At 37.3% G+C, this 14,562-nt stretch overlaps 1 protein-coding gene across 1 annotated transcript; it reads left to right on the plus strand.

Annotated features, from left to right (window-relative positions):
* The first annotated feature begins 765 nt into the window (after window positions 1–765).
* LOC121327310 (volume-regulated anion channel subunit LRRC8D-like) lies at window positions 766–8,699 on the plus strand. The gene is made up of 2 exons (XM_041271260.1): window positions 766–1,482; window positions 5,446–8,699. Exon 2 carries the CDS (start codon window positions 5,448–5,450, stop codon window positions 8,013–8,015), a length of 2,568 nt encoding a protein of 855 aa, XP_041127194.1. The 5' UTR covers window positions 766–1,482; window positions 5,446–5,447; the 3' UTR covers window positions 8,016–8,699.
* Window positions 8,700–14,562: the final 5,863 nt, after the last annotated feature.

Raw genomic sequence — 14,562 nt, forward strand, 5'->3', positions numbered from 1 at the left:
TGAAATCAAGTGCTTTATTGATACGACACTTATTAAACGAACATTTATATAATAAAATACTTTTTGCATGAAATAATCGTCAATATATTGTACAGTAGATCGACGAGTATAATGATTATAATTGTTTTAATTATCCCTGGATCATTTCAAATTGCAAAAGATCATTTTTCCTATTAGTTCAATGATCCACTGTAATAATGTAGGAGTTAATTTCTTAAATGCCTTTACTATTAATATATCCTTTACATCACTTAAACATATACCAGTACTGGTTCTGCAGTGCTGGTAATGCTAGTGACACATTTAATTCCTATATACAGCACATAAGCTGGTGTCTTTTTGCAGTTTGTTAAACAATGAAGAACAGCCCATGGTCAATTATACATGAGCACTGAGGCTGTGAATTGCATTCAACCCAAGGTTTGTAGAGAAGAGTTTATTATTTATGAGCATGACTTACACAGAATGAAGGCACTAAAAGCAGTTTACATTAAACAAACCTAATATAATTTAATCAGCGTATGTTTACATTCGTTACATGTTAGATCATGTTTTAATTACAAGAGTATGCAATTGGGAAATTCGAGTTTCCCTGAAGAATGCGCTATGCATGCTGCTGCTTGTAGACGCACGAGAAAATAAAGCCCGTGTCTCGCAGGCAGGTTTGTGCATTTGCACTTAAAACCAGGTGTTATAGTGGTTTGCATAATAAGCCCTCCCTCCCTCATCAGTAACGCCCTCTCGCACTTCCTGTTTATATTGCGATTATCGAGTCGTTGTTAAGAAGTCGACACGTTAATTATTAATTGAGTCAAGCATTCATTCACCTTGACCAGACGCTTTTTTTTAAAAAAAAATTTTTTTGCCGTCGTCGTAAGGTTCTTAATGGATACCGGTACGAAGTTTCTCCTTTCAAACATGATTGTGTACTTTTAGCAACGCAGTGAAAACTGGTCCTGACTGGTTCTGCACATCAGACACAAAATGTGATCAAACCGCAATTCAGTAGAATGACTGGAACGACAAGGGATTTGTCATTTAACAGATTAACATTCTTTATACTCGCGGGAGAAGCGCTGTTTATTGGCAGAAATTATTTTCACTGAATAATTTCCAGGACGTTGTTTGAACGGCAGACATTCCCCGAGGAAAACCAAGCAGACACATCGGTAGCGGCAGGCAAACAAAACCGCAATATGTTTTTAATGCTCAGTTATACACGTTCTTAAAAAACACGCCGTAGTTGGATGTAGGGCATGAACAATAACAAAGTGAGCATGAGGCGTGCAGCAGTGGTGAACAGACCATAGATCACTTACCTGGATTGTGAACCTTGCTGCAGCCGGGAACTGGACTGGATTTATAATCTCCTACTTGTGTTCAGTAATCCGGCAGAGACAAAAGGCATTTCTGTATGGACAATATCGCCGGGTTGGTAAAGGTATTTTGAGAAGTCTCAATAATATACCGTCTTAATATACAGTAAGTATACTATGTGAATGTTTTGTTTATTTGAATACTTGCCTGCCTTTGGTAAAAACGCTACGTGGGTATTTGTATTGGGAAGTTCTCTCCTAATCGTTATACGTAACGTTTTTACGTTTTTAAACGGAATGCCAGGCAGTGAATTGTGAGTTACTGTGAGTCTTACGCAGTTTCTGTTCCGCCAAAGCAAATGCAGTAGAGCACAAGCTACAGAAATGTCTAATGAATTATATGATACTTGATACAACATGGCTACTGTAGTTCTTACTGTAACCAATGTGTCTCCCTGACAAACTGGCACAGGAGTTAGAGAACGCCGCATGTTATGAGAGACACTTTGAATGTAGCGTTTTGACCTTCAAATGTAACCAAGTGTTCAAGAAGGTACACTGATAATAAAAGTACATATATTGTTACATTGTGTTAATGTAAAACTTTTTTTTTTTTTTTTTTTTTTACCAAATATTCCTAATTCAAGACAAGCAAGCACCGGTTTCTGTACGGGAACCTGTTACCAAGACGTGGTGATTTTAGATAGTTTCTTGTGGGCTGTAATAAGTTTAATAACTGAATCGGTGTACTGTGATCCGTGCAAGTGGACCAGTAGAAGCAGGCCTGTCTTGCATGGTTATTGATGAATAAAAATAGATCTGTCGTGCCTCAGCAAGGACAAAACCTAACCGCTGTGTTTTCACACTGCTTCTCGCGTCGCATGTTCAGCTCCCTGAAGATTGTAACTGGACACTTCTACCTTCAAGTAATAAAACACTAAGGCGTCTAGACCTGCTGATTTGCAGTCAAACTGTGATCAAATGATCTAATTCAAGTAAGCAACTAGAACGTGTATTTGTGCAGCAGAGAGGTGTGATTGAACTTGTTCTCTTTTTTTGTAATTCCCTAATCTGGGAGTAAATATCGTGACACATATTCGAATCCCTTAACGGATATGGTTAGACGTCCATTAAAATAAGGAAGACAACTCCTAGATGTTTTGACTTACTGGCGGGACAGTTTGGAATACAGTTCAACCAATGGCCTTCAGCAATTACAACTAGGCAACACAGTCCTTGTTATCAGCAAGACTCGGGGTCATCAGTACTTGCTTATTGTGTGCAGTATGAAGATAGGTCTGCACTGTGCTACTGTAGCAGTCACACCTATGTAAATGGATTTGTTGCTGTCAGTTTGTACACTAACTTTGACTTCCCTTTTTATTTTCAAAGGGTAACTAGACTGTAAATGCCTAGTGCATATACAGCTTGTCAATTTTTTAATAAAATTTTAAAACCGATTTTTGAATCATTTTTATGTTGTCCAGTCCTGGTAACTTCAATTCGCATGATATTTGGGTATTTTCAGTTATTTAATCAGTGATAGAACCAAGCAGACAAAGTACAATTGCAGGGTGGGCCCTGCTTGGTTTATTGCCCCTACTGTTCTTGCATGTAAGTGGTTATCTGTATCCATTTCAGTACAGGTTATATGCGCATTTGTCACAGACTTATATAAGATGTGTTGTTAGCCTGCCTGCCCCTCTGTACTGATATTTATTTGCTTTATCTTCAGATCCATTAACCAAATTGTGATGAAACATTTGCTCCATTTATTACATGCTTACCCCTCAGCAGTATAAGCACAAAGCCAGTGTTAATGTCGGTGGACTGTGTCCTGCTAAAGTACAGCTTTCGAATGTTACTGAGTGGATACCAGTTCACTAGTTAACTTCACCAAATAAATAACTTCCTACTTGGTTTAAGTTTGTCAGACAACCTCAAGTAGTACTTGGACATATCTTCTGCTTAACACAAAAATATCATGCCTGCTATGCAGAATAGTGTGTTATAGATCTGTCTATAGCAAGTCTAGCTTGACTCTTGTGCTTTGCCCTCACACCGTCTTAACTTTTTGTAAAATGCGATGGTAAATGAGTCGTCCTGTATAAGTATTGAGCTCCTGACCCCGGTTCTTTAAAAGGAACTAGACTGAGGTTACATAGAAGTGCTTTCAGTTGTGCAGATTGCGCAACACAAGAGGCAATACAATAAAATGGCAAGCGACACATCCACAGACGGGCTGTGAGGCACGGCTCGTGTTGCTTTGTGAATAGATCATAAACAGTGTTTTTCATTCTATTGCATGCCTTTCTTTATTCAGCTTGAGTAGATGCACACATGAATATAATTCCCCTGTTCTTAGTATGTTAATGTTTCAGGAAATGAGTTGGGATGAGTGCATGGAGAATTATTCTGAATACATGTAGATTGCAAGCAGTCCTAATGTGTTACATTGTTTGACATGGTAAGAATTGTGTACGACTGACAGCAACATCAGCACAATGTGGAGTATATACACAGTTAAGGGACAGCTTCATGATGTGTATGTACAGTATTTTTTTAAAATTAAACATTCATTTATAATAAACAAATATTAGTCCATTCATGTGAATCTGAAAGAACTTGACTCTTCAAGTATGTATAACCCAGCATGCGTCTGAAGATGGCAATTGGATAGTGATTTTTAAAAAGCCTGCAGCAATGTATATGTCATTTCCCAGCACTTTTGGGAATTGATTTTCTTGAACCTGTAGAATGTTTGGATTCTGATAATGTTCTAAGAATAGCTTCTGTCCTTCCCATTCAGATTGGCTGGTGTTTTAAATCAACAGTAGGCCTAAATCAAAGAGCACAGTGTTTTAATTACATGGGTCTTGTAAAAGGCCTGTAATTACAGTTCCTTTTTATTATAGCATGTGTAGTGCTCTTCAGGTAGTAAAACTAGATCGGGGGGGGGATACAAATCTGTACTTAAACGCTTTGTTTTTTTGTCAACTTGCTGCAAGTTAATTTTGAAGAGGCTTCGTTGTTGCTGAGGAGATATGGGTGGTCCTCACACAGTGGTTATGGAGAAGCCTTTTCATCTAAGCATTTGTATTGCATTCTCTTTTTTAAGGCTGTTCTCTTAAACAGTTTACTGCAGCATGGAATAGTACAGGAAGCGTGGTGAAATGTAAAGAATCAATAGAACTGTCAAGCGTGGAAATAATGTAATGATGCAAAGGGGAAGAAGGTCGAATTCAAATGTGTAAAAACCATTAAGTATGTTTCCAATGTGCTACCATAGGTTAGTTTGACTGGCATGTGAGGTTGGTGCATTCATTTCAATTGGAAGATGAAAGTAGGTATGAATAGAACTGTATTGGTTTGGACTCCTAGTAGAAGAGGAAATGGGTTAACTCTGATGCTTGCTTGCAATTATTGTCACAGTAAAAATCTAACCTTTTATCCCAGCCAGGAATTTTTATAGAACTGGTATTTACAATATGGATTATAAGATGTTGAGTCAAAGATCAATACAGAATGGTTATAATGACAACATTTTGTCTCTAGGTCAACAGGCCTATAGGTAGAGTGTGGTCTTGTGTGATTTTGACATGGAATGACCCTATGTGTGTAGCTTTCTATGTGTATTTTACTTATAACTGTTATAAATTTACTTTTTTTAAAAAGCAATGGATCTGAGGTGCTGCAACTGTAAATGGGTCGTCATGCATTTGCGTCGTTGCACCTATTGCAAGCATTAAAGTGCTTCCTGAGATCTGCCTGCAATTAGACTGTCAGTCTCTAACCAATTAGCTACGAAAATCAAAAAGGCTTTCCGATCGGGCAACTCCAGAATGTCTCCAGTAACTTTCCAAAATACCACGTTGCCTCCGTTTTTGAATAAAATTCTCAAACTTTTGTACCATGCATGCTCTGGTAAAAATTAGGATAACCATGTTTTGGAGGGGTATTCATCAATGGATACAACATCTTAGTTCTTGCAACATTTACACTCCAGAATGGCCGAAATAGTCAGCACTTTTCAGTCTTTTTTTTGTTTTTTTTTGTTTTGGGATGTGCACGTGGGTTTTTGCATGGTCCTGCAAAATCTAAAATTCTTTTTTTTTTTCTTTTTTTACAGGAATGTTTACCCTTACAGAAGTCGCTTCTCTCAATGATATACAACCAACATACCGAATTTTAAAACCATGGTGGGATGTGTTTATGGACTACTTGGCTGTTGTCATGCTTATGGTGGCAATCTTTGCAGGCACCATGCAATTAACCAAAGATCAAGTAGTTTGCCTTCCAGTTTTGCAAGAACCAAAAGAAAAAACCAGTGGGTTGAATAGTTTTCCAAGTATGCGTACAACACCCTGGGCAGCAGAATCTAATGATCCTTCTGTGCAACATCGAAGCCTTCCTAAAGAGGTGTCTTTAGGAACCATACCACCAATTACAGCAGATAATGTAGCTCATGAGATTCAATACACCCAAATGCCAAACCCTGTAGTTAAAATATCTGAGCCAGAACCTACAGGACGCAAAACCAACTTGGATTATCAGCAGTATGTTTTTGTTAACCAGATGTGCTATCATGTGGCCCTGCCTTGGTACTCCAAGTACTTTCCTTATCTTGCTCTGATTCACACAATTGTCCTCATGGTCAGCAGCAACTTCTGGTTCAAGTATCCAAAGACGAGTTCGAAGATCGAGCATTTTGTTTCTATTTTGGGGAAGTGTTTCGAGTCCCCTTGGACTACAAAAGCTCTGTCTGAAACGGCCTGTGAAGATTCAGAAGAGAACAAGCAGCGGTTAACCGGTGCGACTTCTTCTTTACCAAAGCACGTGTCGACCAGCAGTGACGAGGGGAGTCCAGGTCAGACGACCCCAATGCTGACAAAAACAGGCGTGAGATTTTCTGCAGAAAAACCTGTTATCGAGGTTCCTTGCATGACTATTTTGGATAAGAAAGATGGCGAACAGGCCAAGGCACTTTTTGAGAAGGTCAGGAAGTTCCGTGCCCATGTTGAGGACAGTGACTTCATATATAAACTGTATGTTGTTCAGACAGTGATCAAAACGGTCAAGTTCATTTTGATTTTGTGCTATACCTTAAACTTTGTAGCTGCAATCCATTTCAACCACATATGCGAGCCAAATGTAGAGCATCTAACAGGCTACTCCAAATTTCACTGCACTCACAACATGGCATTTATGTTAAGAAAGCTGCTCGTCAGCTACATTGCTCTCATTTGTGTCTACGGCCTTGTCTGTTTGTATACCCTGTTTTGGTTATTTAGGCGGCCTTTGAAGGAATACTCCTTTGAGAAAGTACGAGAAGAAAGCAGCTTTAGTGACATTCCGGACGTTAAGAATGATTTTGCATTCCTTTTGCACATGGTGGACCAGTATGATCAGTTGTATTCCAAACGGTTTGGGGTTTTTCTGTCTGAGGTCAGTGAGAACAAGCTTCGTGCGATTAGCCTCAACCATGAGTGGGCCTATGAGAAGCTACGACAGCACGTAACAAGGAATGCCCAAGACAAGCTGGAGCTTCACCTCTTCATGCTGTCTGGGGTCCCTGATGCAGTGTTTGACCTCACCGACCTAGACATCTTAAAGCTGGAACTGATACCTGAAGCCAAGCTTACTGCTAAGATTTCTCAAATGACCAGCCTTCAGGAACTGCATTTTTACCACTGTCCTGCCAAGGTGGAGCAAACGGCTTTCAGCTTTCTCCGTGACCACCTGCGGTGCCTTCATGTCAAGTTTACAGACGTTGCTGAAATTCCAACCTGGGTCTATTTGCTTAAAAACCTGAGGGAACTGTACTTGGTAGGTAATCTGAATTCTGAGAACAACAAGATGATAGCTTTGGAGTCTCTCAGAGATTTGAGACATCTGAAGATCTTGCATCTCAAGAGTAACCTCACCAAGATTCCAACAAACATCACTGACCTGTCCCCACATTTAACCAAACTAGTAGTACACAATGATGGAACTAAACTTGTAGTGCTGAACAGCTTAAAGAAGATGATGAACTTGGCTGAACTGGAGCTGCACGACTGCGAACTTGAGAGAATTCCTCATGCCATATTTAGCTTAACTAATTTGCAAGAGCTGGACCTGAAATCAAATAACATTCGCACTATTGAAGAAATCATTAGCTTGCAGCACCTCAAGCGACTAACCTGTCTTAAACTGTGGCACAACAAAATTATCACCATTCCTTTATCGATAAGCCATGTCAAGAACCTTGAATGGCTGTACCTTTCTAACAACAAACTAGAATCGCTGCCCACTTCGATCTTCCTACTCCAGAAGCTCCGATATTTAGATGTAAGTTACAACAACATTGCGGTAATTCCCAATGAAATTGTCTCCTTGCATGACCTGCAGCATTTTGCCATTACAGGAAACAAAATGGAAATCTTGCCTAAACCCCTTTTTAAATGCACAAAGATAAGGACTTTATTCCTGGGACAGAACTGCATCACCACAATCCCAGATGAAATAGGCCAGTTGCTGCAGCTTACTCAGCTCGAACTAAAGGGAAACTGCTTGGATCGCCTCCCTTCACAACTAGGTCTCTGTCGTCTTCTCAAGAAAAATTGTCTTATTGTAGAGGACCACCTTTTTGACACCCTGCCCCTGGAGGTGAAGGAAATGATCAATCTCGAGTCTACTGCCCCCTTCGCTGGTGTGTAATTTTACAGAAGCCGAACAAACTCTACAGTGATATTTTTATGTATCCCAAACACGCAAGTGCACTAATGTATTGAAGACCCCTTTTAACGTGAAGGGAGATGAGGGTTCACATCCATATTCTGCTGGTCAGGTTTCAATGGGAACTACAGTTGTGGGTGATGGTAGAGGCTCACTTTCCTTATTCATTTGTTTATAGAACAGATTGTTCTTAACAAACCTACTAGAGGTGAGCTTTTTATTTAACAATGAGATTTATTAAAAAAAAAAAAAAACACACAAACAAAAAAAACATGTTTGTCAAGCCACAAAATGTCATTCTACCATCATTTTAGTAGGACAACATTGGATTATGAAAACATTTTTTACTTTTAGTCTTTAGTTGCTAGATCACCCCCAATACCTATTGCTTTGGCGCAGAGCACCCCAGAGAAACTTAATAAAATGTGCATCGGTAACTTAATAGAGTGCTTATAAATTTTACAGGATGTCTGTTTGTAATGCTGCTGGTGTATTGGGCACTGAGGGCTGTGAGTGCTGTATATGTACTCCTCAGTGTTCATATTTACCATGCTTAACTTTAGGGCTGCAACCAATGGTACATTTTGCCCTTTGAAGGTTCAGAACACATTCCTGAAGGAAGGTTCGAACCTTCCATGGTACTCATTTGCATAATTTATTGGTGACCTGCCCATACTAGTTTGATTTGATTGAAAATCCTATTTTACAGGTAATCCCATTTAATGGAATAAAACATACACATGTAGTTTCAAATACATTATATAGAACAATAATCAAGTTAGTTTGTATAATTTAAATAAAAATACACGTTGTTTAATTACACTTGATTGAGTCTGCGATAGATACAGTAAGCTTGCATTGCACCAGCACCAGCTGCAGCGGACAAAGCTTTAACAGTCACTGTTCCAAGCAGGTTATCATTTACATTTTACTACTACTAAAAATATTACTAATGCTAATAGTAATACAAACTTAGGTTTGTCAAGTGACCCCAGAGATTGGTTATCCCTCCATGATACGAGTCGCTTGCACAGTTTGCATTCAGCTTCTTTTTGGTCGTCTGGGCATTTAACGAAAAAAACCCAAACAGCAGAGAGGTTTCGAGACATTTCTTTCAGCTTACGCCTTACGCACGCTAAAGCGCTTTGCTGTGCCATGTAGAGTTGCTACGTAACGATTTGGTAGCGGATTTTAATAACTTTTGTTTACGTAATATGCATTAGATGCAAAATTCAATCTTTATTTGTATCGAGTGACATTTAATGTGTGATTTATAGTATCCACATATTGTTAAAGTTTCTGTTAACAGAAAAAAACAAAACAATACAGTGCGTGAACCCGTCTGATGAACGTTTTCGAAGATTTAAAACAATCTTCAAATCCCTGGCTAGCGAACGAACCTTTGAACACAGCCCTATTTAACTTTATATCTGCAGTTTCACTTGTGACACTGCTCCGCACAGGAGCTGTTTCAAACCAGCTTCTGGCATAGCTTTTTGGTTATGTACTCCAAGATCATTCAAAGTAAAGGGCTATTCACAATATAGCTTTTATTCGCTGCATTTCTTATGCCCGACGTTTCGCTGCTATTTTTGTATTTAGACTTGTGCATCAAATATCACAGGCAAGATGGGGGAACGTCACTATAGCAGTGCAGAATATCTTGTTTTTCAAACAGCTGTTAGGGTCTGACCACAAACAATTTGAAGTAATCTAAGTTATCTATTTATGTGCTAATTTAATAAAGCAATCACTAAACCAGTACATTCTCATCAGTAACCTGTCAAGAATGAATCCAGCAGCATCCGTATGATAATTGTTACATGAGCTGTATTGGAACAGAGGTGAATGGTAAGAAACAAGGACATTCAAAATACAAAAGCTTTGAAGACCACAGGAGGACAGGATGTATGTGTGTGTGTATATATATATATATATATATATATATATATATATATATAAATTATGGTCATGTGATGAGAACGTACCACTTCGGCTTGCAAAAATTGGTTGTAAACCCAGTTAGTTCAGCCTTCCACTGTAGAACAGTGTGGAGTAATATATTGACAGATGTATTTTGTTTTTCATCTTCAGTGAAAGCACCTGTTGCCTAGCTTAGTTCTATCCTGTGAGAAATAAATATTTACAGACCAGCATGAAATTAAATTGTTCTAATGGAGAAAAATACTGGTAATCTATCTGGTAATACTAAAATAGAACGAGCATTTGAGTACTTAGCTGGCCTTATTGATTTCTAGTTTATTTGTCTTTGTGTACACAAAAAAGGGCTGCTAATTAAGTGTACCTAATTCAAGAAACAGCAGTGTCTTTAGAATGTTGATTTTTGTGGCATGTAGTGAGAGTAAAGCTTGTGAGAAAATCGTGATGGTCCCAAGGTACAAGTTAGGCCTGTTTTACTGTATAAATGTGCTTTATTACTAACATATGCTAAAATAACACAATGGCTATACTGTTTTGCTCAGAACCATTCCTGAGACTAAAGTTCTGTTGCTGATGTAGCTGTGCAGTTCTAAACCACTGGTTTCCTGTTGGAAGCAAAGGTAACGTGTTGTGATAATGAGAAAATTGGGGAAATAATGGAGCTAGTAAACAGCAAATGTATACTGTAGATTAATGACATTTCTGCAACTTAAAACTATGCCATAGTTTAAAAAAAAAAAAAAAAAAAAAAAAAAAAGTGGATTTCATAGGGTTAGTTAACTGAAATAACGGTAGAAGCACAGTGGGTAAAAACAAAAATTACAGTTCTAATACATTTCTAGTAAAATTTCAAAATGTTTCCACCCTGTCTGCCTTTTCTTAAAGCTTTTATGTACGGGTACTGATCTAGTTATTTTCAGAAAAGATGGTGCAACAGCCATGTGCATGCATGCAGGATCCCTTAAATTAGCAGATGCCATTTTTACAGTGAAAGCTGAATAAATCGTACCTTTAAAAACCATTAATCTTTGAGAGGTCATGATAGGCCCTACATAAAACCCTCAACCTAGAGTCAGGCTTTACTTGCAGTTTATTTTGATTGGGGAAAATAAAAACAGTTGCCTAGGTATTGTATTGAAAATGTAGAATACTAAATTTGTTTGTTTTAATCTGTTTTTGTATTTTGTAATGTCTTCGTATGACTCTCTTGTTCACAGATCAATAATAAACTAGAAAGCACCCTATCGTTGTGGAACCAAGTCCTATCCTGGGTACACAGCTCCTTCATTCTCAACTTTAAGAGTTTAGACATTATAACAGTTGCATAGGGTATTCGGGAAGCTTAAACTATGAATATACGTTTCTCAAGTTTTGTGACTATGTATTATTATGTTTGAGGGGGTCACTTCCTGTCCCTCTGAGAAACTGGAGAATCACTTTTCCAAACCCACACACATTTAAAAGTTTGGAGAAACCAACAAACATTATGTCCCCACGTAAAACAAACCAAAACAAAGGTACCCGTTTAATTATTGTAGCTTAGTTTGTTTCTGTTTTTATATAGATGCAGTAAACTAAAATAAACTTCAAAGTTTGCTTTGTTTTACTGCTACATTTTCTGCCACTGAGTGTGTGTTACAGCTAGGGATGGTTTGTTTCTATTTTGTCAAGTATTAACCAAAACAAAATTACCATAAGCTGTGCATATTTTGGAGCAAAGTATTAAAGCATGATAAGGCTAATTGTGCTGTTTGCTATTTTACAATTTATTTTATTATAATTAGTAAAATATTATGCTGCTGTTTACTTTTTGCTGTTGTTGCTTTGTGCATCCATTAATAGTTTATTGCCAATGGGAGAATTGAGGGTGAAGTTTTAGTGTAGAATGCATAGTACCTCATTTACTGTCAACTACATTTTTTGTAACTTGCCTTTTAAAATGTGACACCTATAATCAGTCGGCACTATAAAGCCTGGTTCACATAACCAAAAACATTTCATGAAAATCATTTGGATAACTGATTCTCCACTAGGACGTGCACATAAAAACCAATGTGTTACTGCAATGTGTAGCATTATTTATTCGTGTTCATCTACAATGTTGGACAACATTCCTTGTGTATTGTGTTTTATTATGTGAAAACACCCAAACCTTTTCTTCATTTTATATAGTGATGTAATTGTATGATACTTAAAGAAAACCCAGCCAGAATTGTTTAGATTTTTGTGCATGATAGCACAATTCCAGTGAAACTCTACATGCGGTAGAAGTCAGAATGAAATATGTTTCAAACAGGGGCATGAGGGTGTTTCCCATCACAATAATGAACGGTACATTTCTCAGATTACTGCTGCATTTTTTTTTTTTTTTTTGTAATCGTGTAGATGCTTACACTAAAATTGCAAATGTTTTTGAGGTTCTTCTTGGAAGAAAAAATAAATAAAAATGAATGCACTTGTCTTCTGTGCTTGTATTGTTTGTAGTACGTTTTTTTATTTTTTATTTCTTTTTAATGCGATTTATGTTGGTATTGTGTAATTTGTGGTTGCACGTATCATGCAGTTGGACTGGCCCCTGTTCCTCAGTTTGGCACATTGATCAGTCTTGGGTGGAGTATGGTAATAACGTCTTGGTTTATAACAAAAATATGAATACAGTATCAACAACATATGCCCCACAAGTTCCAATTTCCACTGGGCCTATTTTTAAAGCTCGTACTGCACTTTCTGTTTTTTTTAAAAGGGGAACTTCAACATCGCTGACACGAACTCCACTGACGCCACAACCAGCTATAGTTTGTTAACTACATCCTGTACTGTATATTAACAAACCGTGTGAAATACTGACATTTATTAACCTTCTAAAATCAGAGTTTACGTGGTTTTCAGCTTTCCATTCAATGCGGACTCATCTAACTTCAAATGTATTTTTATGAATGCAATTGCTCCCTCTAATGGTCAAACGCAACTCGACATAGAATAAATTCAAGAACATGTAAATCGAATGGCCTTTTCTTGCATATAGGTTTATTCTCAAATAAGGATACACACGAACTGCAACAGGAGATCCTTAAACTTTTTAGAATAACACCCTCCATCCAACTCGTGTTTACTTCTAATGAGCATCTACTTACCGCCACTGTATCCTTCAACCAACATTGTTTCTGTACTATTTTACATACATGACTGAGCGCTTGATTGGCTGTCCAAAGTTCTTACCACCGCGAGGGTCACACTGACCGGTGAAATGCAAGAGTCCGAGCTCGGAACAGAACAAACAATATTTAAACAACCGTTAACTGCATAGGCGTGTGTGCCGCTCTTTTGAGGTTGTAAAAAATGGTTGTTTGATATTTTGTGAAATTTACACTCTACCTACAACTGGGTGGAATTTCGCTGACAAGCAAGTATGACTTTTTAATGTATTTTATTTTATTAAGATCATTAATATCTATGTATAGGGCTACATTAATACTACCACATCGGTACCGTCGATAAAAAATTGTTTTACATTCAAGTTGGTTACTTTATGCTTTAACTGTTATAAACTGCACACATGTAGCATATTTATAGGTATTCCCTTACTTGCTTCAAAAACTACTTTTTTATTGTAGAAATAACACTTATTTACCTGTTCATTCATAACACTGACAGTCACTACTAAGCGTTTGTCTACTTGACTTGTAGTTTCATATAAGTTTTTCAATGCTTCGTCTTTTCCCTGCTGTTGTGTAGTTTCTATATAGTGGATAACGTTTGTTTGGGATATAAATAATAATAAAAAAATAAACTACCTGAGGAGCAAAGGGTCAGGGAAAAAACATTAATAGCTGAATATAGATTTTAAAAAGCCCCAAACGTCAAATATTCACATTTGTCTACAGGGCAGGACACTTTATTAGGATTACTCCAATGTGCAATCCAATTTAGAACAAAGCAAAATAGATTAAATGATGGGTAGATTTCTCCACAGCAATAAGCATCGCTTATATGTGTTTGTATGTTTGGAGCATATGTCTAGCTGCCTTTTTTTTTTTTTTTTTTTTTTACACATCACCATTATTTTAATTGTAAAGTTTTAAAACTAATATTTATTAATTTCTAGATATGATTGCTATTGGTGAAATTACAAGTCATGGAGAAGACAATCCCTTCAGAATTCTAAAGCCATGGTGGGATGTGTTTGCAGAGTATCTTATCATATTTATGATCTTGATATCAGTTTTTGCAGGAACTCTACAGGTATACAGATCTATTATTTTAGTTAAAAATGTTGCTGTTAGTTTCAATTTAAACCCCCCATAAACTCATCATTTATTTTCTGTCGTGTTGTAAATTATAATGAGTCATATTTAGTATTATTTATTTCATCAAAAGCGTTTCACATAAATTATATATATATATATATATATACACACACACACACACACACACACACACACACACACGCACAAATGGCATGTTAATTGTGGCGCTGTTGCATGTAATTTAGATAGTATGCAAAAATTACTAATTTCTTCATCTTTTCTAGATGTGGTCATCTGAAATAATATGCATACCAGTGCCAGAGGGTTTCAATGCAACAACT

This window comes from Polyodon spathula, chromosome 14 (genome assembly GCF_017654505.1).
Source record: "Polyodon spathula isolate WHYD16114869_AA chromosome 14, ASM1765450v1, whole genome shotgun sequence".
NCBI lineage: Eukaryota > Metazoa > Chordata > Actinopteri > Acipenseriformes > Polyodontidae > Polyodon > Polyodon spathula.

What these genes read in the sequence shown, in the direction of transcription:
- LOC121327310 (XM_041271260.1), top strand. Translation starts at nt 5,448, where the DNA reads ATGTTTACCCTTACAGAAGTCGCTTCTCTCAATGATATACAACCAACA.